The 19,308-nt window shown below is 45.2% G+C and overlaps 1 protein-coding gene across 1 annotated transcript in view; it reads left to right on the plus strand.

The window, feature by feature from the left end:
• RHOJ (ras homolog family member J) overlaps positions 1 to 19,308 on the plus strand; it is a 71,345-nt gene that overhangs the window by 44,401 nt on the left and 7,636 nt on the right. The window contains exons 2-4 of the mRNA XM_034768536.1: positions 4,819 to 4,877; positions 15,875 to 16,039; positions 18,705 to 18,800. Of these exons, the coding sequence (XP_034624427.1) occupies positions 4,819 to 4,877; positions 15,875 to 16,039; positions 18,705 to 18,800 (320 nt within the window). The remainder of the gene's footprint in view (positions 1 to 4,818; positions 4,878 to 15,874; positions 16,040 to 18,704; positions 18,801 to 19,308) is intronic.

Raw genomic sequence — 19,308 nt, forward strand, 5'->3', positions numbered from 1 at the left:
TCTTTAAGGTGCCACCAGACTCCTTGTTGTTCTTGTAGATACAGACTAACATGGCTACCCCCTGATATTTTCATCTGTGTAACATAACACGCATTCCAGACCATCAAAGGTCTTTGAATGGGCACCTTCTATTCCTTGTACTCCCCCCCCGAGTTAAGTGAAAGAGATAATGGACTTTTCGCCCACGCCTCATGGAATGCTTGGGAGAGGGTAATTCTGCACCAGGTGATGCTGGCTGGCTGTCCATCAGGGGTCTGCAGAGGGACTCTACCCTCCTGCTTCTGTTCCTGCAGTTCAACCAGAGGCCTCAACATGTCTGCTTGGTCCTTCATAATCCGAAGCATCTCATCCTGCGCCGCACGCTCTCGCTCATTGGAAGCTTTCCTGCTCTCCATGTCCATGTCTAACTTCTCAGACAATGAAAACCTCCATGCTCTCAGCTCTGCGTCAGTTGTCCCGGAGGCATTCATTATCTCAGTGAACATGTCTTCCCGCATTCTCTTTCTCCTCCTTCTAATCACTGAAAGTCTACTTTCGGTGTTGGTGACCCGCCGAAGGACACATTTCCAGCTGACAGTCAGGAGAAAAAAAAATAAAGGAGCCATTGTACATGAATAAAATGTTTCCATAGCAAGGCTGTTTTCATTTAAAAAAAACCTTATTACAGTAGGTGCAAGCCATAACCTAATCAGAATCCATAACCGTTCACTGTGCCATTTTGCTGCTCCAGCCATGGTGAGTAGCCTCCTCCCCCCCACCCCAGTCTCCTGACGGTGACAGAGGTTGAAAGGAAGATGCTGCAAGCGTCTGTATAAAGACCCAGTCCTTATGCTGCTATGCTGTGTGCCACAATGATGCCAGCAGAATTAATTCAGGAGTTGTGTGGGAAAGTGTCCCACCAAGGTGGAAGAAATAAGACTGCCCTGCCCAGAAACCTTCTGCAAAAAATTGCAGAGTACCTCCATGAAAGTTTCCTAGAGATATCCATGGAGGATTCCCGGGCTATCTCAGTCCACATAAACAGTCTTTTCCAGGGGCCACCCTCTGGATAGCTGGAGCGGCCTCTTGTAAGCAGAGAACTACAGCGCCTCACTTTTTCTTCACAGTAAACATGCAATACCACCAAATGTGTGTGCCCGCTAAAGTTTAACTGGACTTTCATTTGAACTGTATACTCACCAGAGCTGCCTTCCCCAGCAATCACAGTCGGCCACCATGATGTCCTGCAACCCACAGGGCTCCAGGGTTAAAAATATTTCCTGGCTTTCAGGGGATAATGGATCCACAACTTGCCTCTCTCCAATTATCCTCCTCATTCACCATATAACTCTCCTTGTTGTCTCTAGACTCAGACACCTGTGAGGTGTCCACGTTGCTCGTGGGGGTTCTGGTAGGGTCACCCCCAAGAATCCCATGCAGCTCATTGTAGAACCGGCATGTGTGGGGTTCAGCTCCAGAACAACTATTCATCTCCCTTGCCTTCTGGTACGCTTGGCAAAGTTCTTTTATTTTCACAATGCTGCATGTCCCTCGTGTAGCCCTTCTCCCCCATTCCACGAGAGCTCTGCCTGTACAGACTGTTCTCCCCACACAGCGATGAGATCCACCATCTCCTGTGCAGACCAGACTGGAGCGCGTTTGGGGCGTGTAGTCTCCATGATCAACTGTGCTCAAGTTGGCATACTCCCAATGCTGACCAAACAGGAAGTGGGAATTTAAAAGTTCCTGGGACTTTAGCAGGGGAGGGGCTGTTTCCTCTGTACCTGGCTGCAGTGCAGCAGAGTTGAGAATGATCTCCAGAGCAGTCACAGATGAGCATTGTGGGACACCACCTGGAGGCCAATTAAGTCGAATTACACAACGCTGCATCTGCACTACCTCGCAGTCGGCCCATGAAAATCGAAATAAGTGCTACACCTCTTGCAGAGGTGGATTACAGAAGTCAACATCAGAGGCAACATAGGTCGATGTAAAGGACCCAGTAGTGTAGACACATACATTAATAGGTCGACTTAAGGCGGCTTCCTTCGACCTAACTATGTAGTGTAGAACAGGCCTTATTTATTTCAGTCTAAGTTCTAAACATAACACTGAGGGCTAGATCCTTGACCACCACCTCTTTCCAGGTAGTATTGCTCAGGTAGTGCAATGCTGATGCAAAACTGCCCTAAGTGGATGGGTGGTGAACCCCTGCGTGGTGTCAGATTAACACAGCCAGCTCTGCTCTTGCCTCAGGGGGACATTCCTGGTAGGCCAGTGGCAGAAGACTGTAGCTGAAGCAAATTGCACACCAATGGGCTTGGGCTAGTAGAGCATCCTCTGGGGAGCTGTCCCAGCAGCATTTGGGCTCCTTCAAGTTATGTTGGGGCCACACCAGCCTCCAGCTCCCCTGAATGTAGCGTGAAAAAATGGCTTTGAGACACTTCTCCATCCCTCTAGCTCCTGTACCAGCCACAGCCAAGCTGGAATCGAGAATCTGGTCCTCACTGTTCCAGCAGTATGATCCATTGTATTTTATATGAGGTGGTCAGCTTCATTAAGTTTATACTTCAGCTGAGCTACCGAATTGTTTTGCAAGCTAGTAAACCTGCTGAATAATCAACCTGTCCAACAACATTGACAGAGATTTCTAAGTGTAACAGATGGCATCCCAAGTTATGCCCTGTATCGGGGTACACTTACTGCTGTGACACCTCTTCATGGCTACGTCTAGGGAACAACTCTCTCCTGATCTGATGCCCCCTTTGGTCTCTCACTCATGCTGCATCCCCGGTCACGCTCCAGGAGTTGCTGTGCTTCCTCTTTGTGAACCAGGATGCTCCCTCTTAGTGGCTTGGCCTTCCAGCCATGGCACTATGTGTTCTCTCTCTTCTGGAGTTTCAGAGTCTCTCCATATGAACTGTCTCAGGTCCAGTTCAGTGCCCAGACTGTGCCATTTCCCCACTGGCTGGTAGGGGAACCCAGGCTCATCCACTACTCTGGGTTCCAGCCCAGGACTCTCAAATCAGCAACCAAGATCTGCACTGTCCCGAACCTTGCCACCATTTCCCTGAGACTCTTGCTTCATCACCTCTCCAGATACACCCTACCCTCAAGGCCAGGAGCCCAGGGTTTTCCTGCTCAGCTGGGCACCATCTTCCATTAGCGATTGTTTATCAAGCCTAATTCTCCCTCAGGTGTTTCTTATCAGGATAACTGGCATCTTCTGAGCCTCATTAATGCTTCCCAGTCTAGTATGGGGTCAACAGCCCATTACAGTTCCCTACAGCAGCAAAAATTAATTTCTGAAATGCTGTGGGTACTTTTCATCTGCAAAAGACCCATCATGTAAAATCATCAGCTAGGGCCTATGTGATGATTTCAAGTCCCATATTTTCCTCAATGTTAACTATTAATCCTTCCCTGCACTCATTAATTTTAGAAGATGACTAGCAAAAAAGTATCAAAGATAGCCCTCCCCAGCCACATCTCCAGCACGCATCAGAGTCCCTTCGCCTGCATGTTTTAAGACACCCTGGTATCCTGTATACCCAGTGAATAATTTTGAACAACATTGTTCTGAGATGTGACTCTCCTGGCACCTGCTTAAAAACGTTTCCTACTGACTAAGGGGGGATTGAATTCCCAATTCTCTCCCCACATGGAACTTCAATGATTTAAGCACATTAGCTGGATAACTAAACTCTATTAAAGCAGAGGACATTTTTAGATGAAATTATGTTGATTAGAGAGATCAAATTATAAAGGATATTGTCCAAAAGGTCCGCTGAAATCAATGGTAAGACTCCAATTGACTTTAATGAGCTTTGGATCAGGCCCAGACAGCCAGTGCTGAATTTGACTCTAAGAGCATGTGTGCTGAAGTACAGAATTTGATCAATTAATCAAGTCATCAGCCCTACTATAAAATCTGGTGAATATCCTGGAAAACGTTTGACCTCCGAGGTTACACTCCTGTTTCAAAGTGTGCATGAAGCACAATGATTTGTAATACTATCACTGTATTAACTGGTATTAAACATCACCGCATTCAAAAAGGAGAGATTGAGCAAAAAAGTAATGCATTTGCACTGATCCAGACTAAGGGCTGGCCAGTTCCAAATACATCATTGTTTCACAGCTCTGGAATTAAGGAAGAAAAAAAGTCTGAACAGAGAAAACACCAAGACCAGACATAACCCAAACAGACTTGGTGGGGAGGAAGGTTCCCTGTGCTTTGGACTCCTAATGACTTGCTGGTATCAGCTGGTGGTCTCATAGAGATTAGGAAATGTCCTTAGATCTCTGAATACCCAAACAGCAGCAGTGCTTGCAATTCGTCTATCTCAGTGGTTCTCAAACTGCAGGTCGGGACCCACTTTGGGGTTCCGACCCCGTTGTAATGGGGTCGCCAGGGCTGGCGTTAGACTGGCTTCAGCCCTGGGTAGCGGGGCTCAGGTTACAGGTTCCCCTCCCTTGGGCTTTGACTTTGGCTCACCGCCCGGGGTTTGGCTCAGGCTTTCCCTCCCTCCCTCCCCCCCCCCCCCCCGGATCATGTAGTAATTTTTGTTGTCAGAAGGGGAGGGGGGGGTTGCAATGCAATGAAGTGTGAGAAACCCTGATCTATCTATTAAGAAACAAGAGCACAACCAAAACCATCTGCTTTTGTTGTGACCTTAGGTTGCCTTCATTTTGAGATGATTGTCAGCGTAGTTGAGGGTGCACATTGTAAGGCGCCCGCTAATCTGCCTTGCACCAGGGTACGTAGTTAAGAAGTGTAAAATCATAACTATTGGCTGGAGCTTGTATCTCAACCTCTCTGTTGTTTCTCTCTTCCAGTGACTGTGACTGTCGGAGGCAAGCAGCACTTGCTGGGGCTATATGATACTGCAGGGCAGGTAAATTATTTTACCTTCTTTCCTTTCTGATTTTTATTACACACATTTTTTCCATATAAAAAATAGCATCCGTGCTATTTTGTGATGGCTGAACTGATTACCTGTTTCTTACGCAGAGATTTCAACACAAAAAACATGCCACAGATTGAATTTTTCTAACTAAAAATAAAACCAGGCTAAACTATTAGGTCTTTTACACCTCTGGCTTCTGTCACAGGCACAGAGCTCTCTTTGATGAGTCAACGATGACTAACAGTTTTCATGTAGCGGCAGCTGAGATACAGCAAATATTTCCTATCCTGAGTATAGAAAACAGCAAATATCCAATACAACTCTGTGCGGTAACTCTCAACAGCTATTAACTTTTAAATGGCAACCACTGTAGGTAATGTTCAACATATACCTACCAGTGAAAGACTGTCACTTACAATGTAGCCTCCAATGTCTATGCCCAGTCTCAACTTACGTAATGCAATTTATGAGGCTTTTACCACTTCCCTTGCCAGACTATTCCCTGGTCTAACAGACATTCTTTTGAGAAGAGTACATGCACTGCTGTGGCTGTCCCACTAATCCAAATTAATTAACCCAGAAAAAATGTAGAGAATTTTTTATTAAGCATCTCATTTTCTTGCTGGTGAATCTTTCTTTGTTTATATTGTTGGGTCTGCAAGATCCTTAGAGAAGCAGTATCTAGTACTACAATGAGGCCTTTTCTTAGTAACTGTGGAATTAAGATAATGGCGACTCCAGTTTATAAACTTTGCCCTTTAATTCTTCTCTCCCCTATATCAGTCATAGGGAAACACTGTTATTCCACAGAACGTCACGGAATACTCTCTGTTCTCAATCATTGTGTCCACACAGAAATTGCACTGGTTTAACTAAATCGGTTTAAATATCCCACCTTGAGTTAAACCACTGCAATGTTCTCACGTAGACAAGCCATCGTTTCACCAGCCGTTTGGAAGCATTTGTTCCCAAAGTTAACTTGTCTGAAAGGAGAGCACTGGGTCCTTAGTCAGTGCCACAGAAGTCAGTAGAAAAGTTTCAATTGATTTCAATGGACACTGGATAAGGCCCTGGATTAGCTGATGCTTCCAGCTCAGAAAACAAGCAGGAAACCTACAACTATTGCATTCTCACTTGCCCTTGAACACAATAGGCGTAAAAAGCACCATGACATGTCATTGGGGGGCACTGTTGCCTGAAGTGCAGAGGGCTCACATGAAGTTCTAGGCACCATGTGGGTCTCACATCAACCTTGCCTGCATTTGTATGCATATCTTACCAATGTGTGTGAAACTGTCATTTTTGATTGGATAAGACTCGCATGAACTGGTAGCTGATTTTCTTCAGTACCGAGCCTCACCTCTGCTTGGTGGTCCAGCAAAGGCCAACTCTAGCAAACTTCAGGGCAAGGCACAGATATATTAGGACCTGATCCTTCAAACACTTCCAGGCATAATAAATGCAGTAGCAGACACCACACTACTAAGAATACGGCTACACAGATTAATAATATTCAGAGACCCCAAGCACTACAGAGAAACAGACTGTCACTACAATAAGCACTATACCTGTAGTAAGGGCTTGCAAGATTGGGCCCCTTCTGGTTTTGCTTTTGCCTGATTTGTGTTTTGTCTATTTTATTCCTTCCACACTGGCTGCTCATATTTCTGTAGGCAGCACCAGTTACTGAGTGCTAGCTGTAGTGGCTAGTTTTATATCCGTTATGGTTTGTTTGTCCTTTTTTAATAGATGATCTAAAAATAATGAACTGAAATAGACTACCTAAAAATCAATATTAAAAATAACTAATATAGACTGTGATCCACACTCTAGGCCCAAGCAGATGTCCAAATACAGTAAGACAAGCCTACACAGCCTGTTGCACGGCCACACCCCAGAGTTGCATATACTGAGAGGCAGGGTGATCCAATGCATAGGATGAACTGGATTCTAGTTCCAGCTCGACCACTAGACACATCACCTTAATATGCCTCTCTTTCCACTCCTTCCCCCACCCTTCAGCTTGTCATGTCTAAAATGTAAGCTCCTCAGGGCAGGGTCTGTCTGTGAGTATGTGTGTGTTGCCTAGCACAATAGGGTCCATATATATTTGTCAGGGCATCTAAGCACTACCATGCTACAAGTAATAAATAATAACCTATCACATAATTGCACATGCAATCAGGGAACGTACACATTCAATTACCCAATTTGCACATGCAAAGGCTAGTTCGTTCACACAGATGCAGGATTCTGGGTGTGCTCACATTTTGCACCCTTCGGCAGTAATGCAGGGCTGTGAATATCTGGCCAGAATTTTATTCATGCCTTAAGCAACAGAGGGTCCTGTGGCACCTTTAAGACTAACAGTTAGTCTTAAAGGTGCCACAGGACCCTCTGTTGCTTTTTACAGATTCAGACTAACACGGCTACCCCTCTGATACTTGACATTCATGCCTTAGTTTACCACTTCTGTCAGGCTAATCCAGAACCTTAACATTATTTTAACATGTTTTGTGTATACTCCACCTGTCACCCACTCTGTCAACGACACTTCCTTTTATTTGTTTTCCTGAGCCAAAAGAAAACACTAAGCTGTGAATCTAGCTGACAGAAATGTGTTTTCCCCTCCTTCTTGACAATCATTTTGCCATCTCCCGTGACGAAGTTCAAGTTAGCCCAGGCATGCCTGTCTCCAAGTGACACTCATTGACTGCAACTGATTTGTCAAAACCATTTTCATTTTAGATTTCAGTCCAAAGGAGACTGTCATTGAGTCAAGACATTACGGAGCATGAATCACTTTGTGATTAATAGATCATATCTTAACGGAGTCCAGAAGGTTGCTCTTTCCCACATGCTGTTGCGGGAATGACAGCTCATATGGGTTCACTGCCCCCAACACACACACACCTCCTTGAGTTGTGTGGCTTTCCAAAGAAAATCAACATGAAGTCAGAGCTAACAATAATGCTTGACATTGGCATGCTCTAAAACACATGCTGATGAACTAACAATTTAAAAATGTACCCTGGTGCAGCATTACCCTCTGTCCGTGGGAGGAGGGCTCTGGCAGGGATCTTCGGTCTCAGCTGCTTGGTTTTCTGCATCTTTGGCATGAACAGTCCCAGATAGGACATTTTCAGCACCATGCTCAGGTGCAACGTGCTTTGAGAGCCCAACACTGAAGGCAGGGAACATGGACAGAAAGACGACGGAGGAAACAGCAGCAACAAGTACACAGAGTACTCCACATATCTGAGCAAAGCCAGGCCCACCATGGCAAACAAGTGTAGGAGGCAGCGGCATTGTGTTGCACAAACCTCCCAGCCCTCTGCTACTTGCCAGAGTCATGCCCAGCAATACCTGACCTGGCTCTGCCCTTTCCATTGTCAGTCAGTCAAAAGACAGCACAATCACTCAGCAGGGTATTATATTCCCTCCCCCTCACACACACACACACACACACACACACACACACACACTGTAAGCAGCCTCATTAGCTACTAAAACGGGCTGTGAGATTGTGTCGCTCTATGGTAGTCTGGCCCCCTTCCTGAACAACTTTGCTGGAAGAGAGACTGTAGGGTAAGAAGGTGCCTGTGACAATGACACTAGAATAAGGATGTTGCTGGGTCCCAGGCCTGAACTCCACAGAAGCAAGTTCGTAGGCACTCCCATTAGCACAGAGCACTAACAGAACTAGTGGCATTTTCCAGCCTTCCAGCACGATCACCCTGGTTTAACCAGGAGATTTTCAGTGATCTGAAACTCAAAAAGAGTCCTACAAAAATTGGAGACTAGGTCAGATTACAAAGGATAAATATAAAACAACCATCACAAGCATGTAGGGACAAAATTAGAAAGGCCGGGGCACAAAATGAGATTAAACCATCTAGAAACAGAAAGAGTGAGAAGAAAACATTCTACAAATCCATTAGAAGCAAGAGGAAGACCAAGGACAGGGTAGGCCCATTACTGGGAAGGGAAAACAATAACAAAAAAATGTGGAAGTGGCAAAAGTGCTAAAGAACTTATTGTTTTAGTTTTCACCAGAAAGTTTAGTAGCAATTGGACATTTAACATGGTGAACACCAGTGAAAATGAGATAGGATCTGAGGCTAAAATAAGGAAAGGACAAGTCAAAAATGACTTAGACAAGTTGAATGTCTTCAAGTCGCCCAGTCCTGATGAACTACATTCTAGAATATTCAGGGAGATGACTGAGGAGATATCTGATCCATTAGAGATGAAATTTGAAAATGGGAGAGATTCCAGAGGACTGGAAGCAGGCAAATATAATGGAAATCAGGATAATCCAGGGAATTACAGACCAGTCAATTTAACTTCAGAACCCAGAAAGATAATGGAGTAAATAATCAAGCAATCAATCTGCAAATACGTAGAAGATAATAAGGTGATAAGTAACAGCATGGATTTGTTCAGAACAAATGGCGTCAAACCAACCTAATAGCTTTCTTTGACAGGGTAACAAGCCTTGTGGATTAGGGGAAGCAACAGATGTGGTATATCTTGACTTTAGTAAGGCTTTTGATACTCTGACATGACCGTCTCATAAACAAACTAGGGAAATACAACCTGGATGAAGCTACTATAACGTGAGTGCATATCTGTTAGAAAACCGTTCCCAGAGAGTAGTTATCAATGGTTCACAGTCAAGCGGTAAGGACATGTTGAGTGGGGTCCCGCAGGGATCAGTTCTGGATCCGATTCTGTTCATCAATGATTTAGATAATAGCATAGAGAGTATGCTGATAAAGTTTGCGGATGATACCAAGCTAGAAGGAGTTGCAAGTGCTTTGGAGGATAGGATTAAAATCCAAAATGATCTGGACAAACTGGAGAAATGTTCTGAAGTAAATAGGATGAAATTCAATGAGGACAAATCCAAAGTACTCCACTTAGAAAGGAACAATTAATTGCACACATACAAAATGGGAAATGACTGCCTAGGAAGGAGTACTACGGAAAGGGATCTGGGAGTCATAGTGGATCACAAGCTAAATATGAGTCAACAGTGTAACAGTGTTGTGCAAAAAAAAAAAGCAAACATAATTCTGGGATGTATTTGCAGGAGTGTTGTAAGTAAGACATAAGAAGTAATTCTTCTGCTCTACTTTGTGCTGATAAGGCCTCAGCTGGAGTACTGTGTCTAGTTCTGGGTGCCACAATTCAGGAAAGATGTGGACAAATTGGAGAAAGTCCCAGGGAGAGCAATAAAAACGATGGAAGGTCTAGAAACCATAACCTATGAGGAAAGATTGAAAAAGTTGGATTTGTTTACACTGGAGAAGAGAAGACTGAGAGGGAATGTGATAACAGTTTTCAAGTACATAAAAGCTTGTTACCAGGAGGCAGGAGAAAAATTGTTCTCTTTATCCACTGAGGACAGAACAAGAAGTAATGGGCTTAAATTGAAGCAATAGAGGTTTAGGTTGGACATTAGGAAAAACTTCCTCACTATAAGGGTGGTTAAACACTGGAGCAAATTACTTAGGGATGTTGTGGAATCTCCCACTGGAGGTTTTTAAGAACAGATTAGACAAACACCATCAGGAATGGTCTAGTTATTACATAGTCCTGCCTCTAGTGTAGGGGACTGGACTAGATGACCCCTCAAGATCCCTTCCAGTTCTAAACTTCTGTGATTCTAAGATCATACTGCGTGGGAATGAAAGTAATTCTGAGTCCTTTTAATAAATATTAACAATACCTAGCTCTTATATAGCATTTGCCATCCATAGATCTCAAAGCTCTTTACAAAGCAGGTGTCAATACCCTCATTTGACAGATGGGGAAACTGAGGCACAAAGCGATGAAGTGTCATGCCCACGGTCATCTGGTAAACCAGTAGAAGAACTGTAAGCAGAACCCTTTATCATCCTGAAAGCCAAGATTTCAGGGCATGGGATTGCCCTATGAAAATCAAGACATACCAGGAAGGGGTGGGAGGAAGGGATTGTAAAATAGTGTATTAGATTAAGAGTTCTCAACCTACAGGTTGAAACCCCAAGAGGGGCACATGGACAGGTCTATGGAGGCACAAGCACCTTTCCTATCTGTCTGGTTAGACTGGCGCAGGGTGGGTAGGATGTCCTGAACGTTTTGCTGCTGTAACCTGGAGGTCACAGTGTGAGAAAAGATCTGGACAACTGTATTAGTTATGTGTATGGCTAATGAGCGCGTCCACTGTTACTTTAGCTGGGATAAAATCATTTTGATATGCCCTATGCTTTAGGGCATAAATCCAATGGCCAGCTGGGAGCACAGGAACATAGAACTTGCCAGGCTGGATCAGACCCAACGTCTGTCTAGTGCAGGATCCTGTCTCTGACAGTGGCCGGCCCCACACGCTTGTGAGGTATTCTGGACCCCGTAAAGATCTAATCCTGATCTCAAAGAGTTAGAGATCAACGAAAGCCCCAACACACAAGCTTTCATATCCCTTCCAAAATTTGTTGTTATTAAAAACAACAACCCTGGATATTCCCCATATCCAGCAAAATGCCCAATCCCTTTTTGAATCTTGTTAAGTTCTTGGCCTCAGTGACTTCCTGCAGCAATCCAGCGCTATCCAATGGGCAGGTGATCCCAATGGTTTATTACAGGTTTCCTTCCACCTGCCCCGTGAGCAGCTGATAGTGGGCCCTGTCAGATTCAGAATGCAAATCTGATCTGGTACGGCAATTCCTGTGGTTCCAGGGAGTTGGATAACATGAGAGCCCTAGATCTACTGTTCCCTTGACATGAAGTATAACTCCCATGTTTGTCAGTGTCATCCTGAGCTACTAATGTGTATTGACAGTAGACTACATCCTTGTGTGTAATCTGTAGGTATCCTTTCTCTTCCAACCTATTGCTTATATAATGTCCCATGCTGCAAACACAAAATGAGAACAAACAGTCCTTATAAGCTCCAAAGTGACAAGCAAAATACACCTCTACCCCAATATAACGCTGTCCTTGGGAGCCAAAAAAATCTTACCACGTTATAGGTGAAACCGCGTTATATCGAACTCGATTTGATCTGCTGCAGTGCGCAGACCTTCCCCTCCCCAGAGCACTGCTTTACCACATTATATCCGAATTTGTGTTATATCAGGTCGCGTTATATCGGGGTAGGGGTGTAAAATGAAATGAACCTTCTGAAAGGACCTGTCACCATTATGCAGAATGTTCATAGCTTTTAGTCTGTGATTTTTAACAGCACACTAAGTTTCAACCCCTCTAAATAGGCAAGTCTTGAATTTTTAAAACAGATATATTTAGCCAACTGATTTCCAAGGTCCCAAATAATAAAAAAAAGATACCTAGAGTATCTGCTGCCACCTTGTGGTTATCCCAAAGATCTGTTTTGTAACAAATAAACTAAAAGTGTATGAAAAGTCAATTGCCAAGCAGCTCCCAGGACCAGCCCATGGTGATTGTGAATAAGTGTGTTTACCCTCGGAGAAGTCATCGGCTTTACTGTTCTCGATGTAAAGGATTCCATTGGTTAAAATATCATGTAATAGGGTCAGCATGAGGCCAAGCCTCTGACACTCACATTTTTATCCCTCCTCCAAGCCACACAAAACTCAGCTGCCAAGATCACCTCATTGTTCCATTAATCAGATAACGGCCCTCCACTGCAACACGTGGAAGCTTCTGGTCATCCTCAAGCATATGTCCATCCCTCTCTGCTTTGTCTCTTGTCAGTCACATCATGTTCTCTGCTCCACCAGCAGTGGTGTGGCCTCGTTTAGCTGATTCTCCCACAAGTGTCTTTGCATTTTCTTTCATGCTAATCCCCGCACATGGAACATCCTCCCTGATCTGATAAGACAGGCCATTTCCTTCTCACCAATCAATCCCTCCTCGAGACCCACACCTGCCTCGACCCCTTCAAAATACTGGTCAGTTAATAATCACTAGGTAGGGAAGCGGCTGGGGATTGTTTATACTTTTTTTAAAAAGTCGGTGGTGAGGGGGTACTAGCAGCGTTTGGGCCACCCAGCACCCTGCCAAGCCTACTAGAACACGGTCGCCCATTACCCCGCTCTTTGTCTTTCGAGATAGAAACTGCATTTTCCTTTACCCTCGCACAGTGCATATATGATGGCCGCCATCTTGCCTGATACCAGGGATTGAAGCGGACACCTCCAGCGCCAAAAGCTTAAGTCTGCACATTTTAAGATGATGGATAGGCAGTATAGCTAACCCCTGGAACAGCCTCACAATCGAGGTACAGAGGGACCCACAGCACCGCACCGAGCAGTGGGTGACTCCCAGGATATAAATAATGAAAATATTTCAGCTAATTAAAGACCCTGCGCTGTGACATGGCCCACGCTTCCATCCTGGAGGAGGCAGCAGCAGAACATTTCCCCTGAGGTTTCTGTGCGGCAGCTAGCTCTACTCCCTGTGAGCCAGAGACGACCACATTAGGTGAGGGTCGCCAGGTATGAGCTAGGCCAGGAGGTGCTGGAGCCACACTTATGCCAATCCAATGACTCAAAAAGCCTAAGTAGGGATCCAGAGGGGCAGCCACCACTAACTACACCCACAGGCTAACACCATCCACACGAGGGCTGTGCTGCAACCCCACAGCCAGCATCCAGATTGGAGGGAGCGGATTTCCCCCATGCCTTTGGGGTTGGCTGACAAAGTCCCATTACTCTGGCTTTGAAAGGGAAACAGGTTAATGCCCCTACTGTATCCCCCAACCACACACACACACACACACACACACAGGAGGAAAAGTCATGAGTGAATAGTCAGAGTTAGGCCTCGCAAGGATTCACGAGTGAGAACGCCTCCTAGCTGGTCCGAAAATTATTGTCAAAATGAAGTTTTGATGGGAACAGTTCGTGGTGGAGGAAACATGAAATTTCCAGTCAACATAGACAGGGACCATCCTTGCATAATGTTTTGTCAGATAGTATGGGGTAAAACCTACGGATGCCAGGGTTCAGCCACGACCAGCTGACAGGATGGTTCACACACCTTGTCCTTGTCTACGCTGACTGTGGTGTCGTGGTTGATGCCCCGGTGGTTAATTCAATTCCTCAAAGGCATGTCCTAGCACAGCCTGACAAGCTGTCCTAGTAATGAACCCTTGTGTTTGCTGACCCAATCAACATGGGATGAGGAGGAGGGCAGGACTGGATTAAGGCAAGATGATGTCCTGGGCACACCAGGATACAGAAGCCCCTCCGCAGTCCTGCCCCCACTGGAGTGGCAGTGACAGATGCCCCTCCCCCCCGAGAGACAGGGGCAGCAGCATGTGACCCTTTTTTCTCCACCACCCAAAGAATGGCAGCTGGGACCCCCCTCTCCTTGGGAGCAACAGGGATGCCCTCTCCAACCCAGAGAGACAGCAGTGGCAGCACTGGGTGGGGGGGGAGGTCCTAGTACTTACTCCAGCAGCTGGGATATATCTTGGTCAACCAGACCCCTCCGCATTCTCCTTCTCCAGTCCTGCCCCATGCAGAGCCCTCAGTCAGGGTGGTACAAGATGCATGGGGCAGTTCACACCTCTCAGAGCTATTGCTTCAGGCTGTCTGCAGACTAAGGCTTAGTCTACAATAGCAACTAAGTATAACTACGTAGTTATACCAATCTAACCCCTCCGCAGACAGTGCTGTGTCGACTGGAGGGCTTCCGCCTCTCAGGGAGGTGGATTAACTACACCGATGGGAGAAGCTCTCATGTCAGTGCAGGTAGCGTCTTCACTAAGTATTTCAGCTGTGCAGCGCTGTAAGTGTAGACAAGCCCTCAGGCAGATCACTCAGCCTCAGTTACACTCAATTAATATTTTCAAACTTTTCTTCACAACCATGAGAACTTACATGTCTTAAATTCTGATATAATCACATGACTCCAGGTGCTGGGGCCCTAGGCACAGGCTGATATTGCTTGTGCCTTAATTCAGCCCTGGCATAGGGTGATCATTTGTTCCCATGCTGTGTTTTTGTACATTTGCTGAAGGAAACAGGTAACTTTACAAATAATTTTTGAACCACTTGCAGGAAAATTGGGAAACGCTAGCTTCCACCCAGGCTCTCCAATATGAATTTCACTTGTCCAAGAATGGGCCTGTGAGATTCCATATGCTGTTATTCCAGATTCATTTATCTATTTCACATGGATTGCAAAATCCAATTCTTGAGACTGGGAAGGGACCCAAATTTGTCCTTCTAACAAGCTTCCCTGTTATCAAATCAGCTAACTACATGGAATGTCTGTGCTTTGAGGTAACTGAATGCTGTTCTCTGCACCGCCTCGGGGGCAAGATGACATCTCTTCTCACAAGACAGGGGCCTGTGGAAATCTCAAATCACCTTGAGTCACAAACGGGATCCGAGCTGCCGCTACATTTCCAGGATGAGAGTTTCTCATTCTGATTGACATGGCACTGGAGATAGCATGATGTAACTGAACAGCCTAAAGGCCCATTTTTGTTGTGCATAGTCATGTCTGTAGCATTTTTGAGGTTTTATACACCCTGCACATAACACCTACTGTAAAATGCATGGCGTGAATGTCCTCTACAGATGTTATCTGGCTCCAAGGACAATGGCAGTCAAATAATAATTCCTAGGATTATGGTATATTGAAGGCTGAGGCCAATATGCGCAACTTAAAGAGCTGTTTTTACCCCAAGGTATTTTTTTCTTTTACTGTTCAATGGCATTGAAGGTATCCCTTTTAGCTTATCTTCCTGGTACACTGGAGTCACTATGAAAACAGAATACCCCCTCCGCTGCCTGTCTGCGCAAAGCCCAGGTAAAAAGGGGTTCAGAGATTGACTCAGCTGCGGGATACCTCCACTGCCCCTTCGCAGTGGTCAGTCCACCCCCGGGAATTTATCAGCCCTTACTGACATTCAGTGACAATGTTGGGCAACTCATAAAGTGCTTGCAGATGCTTGGTTACGCAGATTGTGTGACCCATTGCTAACACCTGCCTTTGCTCTCTGATAGGAGGACTACAATCAGCTGAGACCCCTCTCCTATCCCAGCACAGATGTGTTCTTGATCTGTTTTTCTGTGGTGAACCCTGCCTCTTACCACAATGTCCAGGAAGAGTGGGTGCCTGAACTGAAAGTCAGCATGCCGCATGTGCCTTATGTGCTCATAGGAACACAGGTAGCTACTAACTGGGAAGCCTATTGACCAGCACAAGGGGTCTTGAACTCTACAGTCAGGTGGGCCTTGTGAAACCTCAAAGCCAGGTGGAACTTACCCAGATCGAGGTTTGGCATCAGTCCTGGGGTCCTCTGAAAACTCTGCTGTTCTGCACACACCTGCTTCCACTCTGGCAGACCTGATACCAAACTTGCAACTCAAAGCAAACCTAAGGGGCTGCAACTCACATGAACTGAAACAAGCAGGCTTCCCCAAGCCCCATGCAAACGTAATGCATCTAGCTGCCCAACCCTCTGAAGGATCACTACACTGGAGCAGGAGGTATAATTCCCAGGTCAAGAAGACATACCCAGACTAGCTCCGATCGAGCCAACACACTAAAAATAGCAGTGTAGCTGCAGCAGGGCAAGCGGCAGTATGGGCTAGAAACCCAAATACGATCCCGTCTGAAACCCTAGATACATACTCAGGCTGGTGATTCCACCTCACTACTCACACTGCCTCGGCTGTACTTCTATTTCCCGTGCACTAGCTTGATCAGAGCTACCACAGATATGTCTACCCATTTAGGAAATTACACCTCTAGCTCTACTGTACCCATATTCTGTGCTAGGGGCTCCTCAATATCACTGTGATTTTTAACTAAGCTTTAAATTCATTATATTTTTCTGGAGTGGGGGAGCCAACGTTCGCCCCCATCCCTGAATAGCCTTCCTGGAGCCAACAAGGATTAACAACCTCTTTAGAGCCAATACAGCTCCTTCTAGACCAGCCAGCCCTGCTGAGAGTACTTTCTTCCCCCAGAGTTTACCTAGGGATTGTCAGAGTGGATAAGACCCATGATTCATCCAGTCCAGTATCCTGTCTCTGACAGTGGCCAGCACCAGCTGTTTCGGAGGAAGGTGTAAGAACCACAGAGTAAACAGATTGGCAAAGCCAGGCCATGGGCTGCCAGATCTAGTGGTCAGAGCCAGAATCCATAGTCAGGATTCAAGAGTCAGCTGTAGGACATCAGAGGCAGGAGACAAACCACAAGTTGATTGTAAGCCAGGTCGGATGCCAGGAAGCCAACGCAGGGGAGCAGGAAGCACATAGTCCAGAGCAGGCTGGATCCCAGTTGTTCAGACAGCTTCCTGTTCCTGTTGCTGGCTTAAGTAGGGCCAGCAGGCCAATCAGCTGCTCTGTGGCTCCGCCAATAGGACGTCAGGGGAGGAGCCTCAAACTGGGGCTGGGCTTCATGAGTCCTGGGTCAGCAGCTGTCAGCAGGCTACCAAGAGGAAGGTTGAAGTATGGCTGTTCCTGTGAATCCTTTGGCCCTGGGTTTGAGCCCTGTGGGTCATGACACAGATGTGGGATAATCTGCCCACCTCATTCGGTCTCATCCTGATCCCTAATAAACCTCATGCTTCAGGGCCTAAGTCGAACATCTCTCTCAAAGGAAGGATCTCCCCTCCTTGGGAGAAAGAGACTGAACCAACCCAGAAATCAGAGCCAGATCAATTATTATTGTTATTCACTCTCAAGCTGCGGAGCAGAGTAGTAGGCACATGACCATCAGTTCAGACCTGTATTTTTCGTTGTCATAATCGTCCTCCAAATGTCATCGGAAATCCCCAACTCAGAGGGTCCCGCCTACCAAATGGGTAGGCATGAGCTCTGACCTACTGTCGAATGGTCATATTATGGTGGATACATTCCGCAGAGCTGGGTTTTTAACATCAGTCACTCTGTTGCCAAAACATTTGTGAGATTCAGCTAGGCCAGTTCTGCAGCAACAGCTAACTCACCACACCCACTCTTTGTGGAGGGTCTAATACTGCAAGGTGCCAAGCATCTCCTGAGAAGCACTGAACACCCTTTGGTGGGAGCTGAAGGTGCTCCTGCCTCTTGCAGGATAGGCCACAAGCCTATAAAAATATTTGGAGAAAAATCAAGGTTTGCCAAATGAGGAAAACATTTTTTCAAACTTCTAAAAGGATGCTGCAAATAACGGTGAGTTAGAAATATATTCGATCCTTTATACCAAGATCTTTTGGAGGCAGTTTTTGCAGAATAGCATTTCACTGGACAATCAGTATCCTACTTAGTCCATCTTTAGTAAGGTGTAAAAACTCATATTCTCTTTTTTAAAAAAAAAAAAACGGCAGTTGTGGCAGTCAGAGATTAATATCAAAGTGACCCACAATTAAATGTTTTGTTTCAGTTCAACAAACCAAAATGTTTCACGTGGGGCAACCTGACCCAGAACTAAATACTTAATTTTAACAGAAAATAAAAAAAAAATGCAAAATTAAGAATTTCCTCTGGAAAATTTCAATTTTGCAAAAATTGCATTTTCCATCAAAAAACATTGATGGAAAATTCCCAACCAGCTCTAATACATAGAATTAAGCCTATATGCCTCTTTCACAATGTCTTGTTTTCTCTCTTTTCTGCTTTGACCAGAAACTAGAAAGGAGACATTGAGGCCACATGTGTGTGCATATACACAGCGAGTGAGCGAGAGAGATACATTATGAACCACCTTTTAAAAAAAAATTATCATCTCTAGTAGGGGAGAAATGGGGGTGACACTGAAATATTCGTTCTAGCATGGGGCTGTGGCGCCAACTTATCCACAGGAATGTTGTGTTTAGCACGGTGTGTATGTGTGTTTTACTGCTAGATTGATCTTCGTGACGATCCCAAAACTTTGGCTCGACTACTTTATATGAAGGAGAAACCCCTCACTTACGAACATGGAGTGAAGCTGGCTAAAGAGGTATCATTGTTTTGCATGTCCCTATTGTTAGGACCCAGGCTGCAGAACAGTTTGGCCATAACTTTAGTTTCTGTATATTTCACTCAAATCCAATTCTTTCATTTTTTCCTCCATTTTCACTAACTTGGACCCAAACTAAAACCTCAGCTCCAAACACGCTGAATTTTGCAAGTCTCTAGTCTTACCTTGATTGTTCTGCAATCCCACTAATAAATCTCTGACAGATAACAAGCACATTCCATACAGGAGACATCTGAATGAAATGAAACATCTAATGTTCTTATGTTTGATTTAGGATCAGCCACTGCAGTGTTTTACCGTATTTGGTCATAACAAAACGGATACATAACAGGTTGTTTTACACATCACAGTAAAACAAACTGTACATTGTGTATGTTATTCATTTATGTGAGCCTATAAAGACATTCCATGGTTTTCCTGGGAGAAAATGTACATCTGTGTTTGGCAGAGTAACATTAGTCGCTGCAAAAAAACAAAAAAACCAAAA

The sequence above is a fragment of the Trachemys scripta genome, chromosome 4 (genome assembly GCF_013100865.1).
Source record: "Trachemys scripta elegans isolate TJP31775 chromosome 4, CAS_Tse_1.0, whole genome shotgun sequence".
In the NCBI taxonomy this organism is placed as follows: Eukaryota; Metazoa; Chordata; order Testudines; family Emydidae; genus Trachemys; species Trachemys scripta.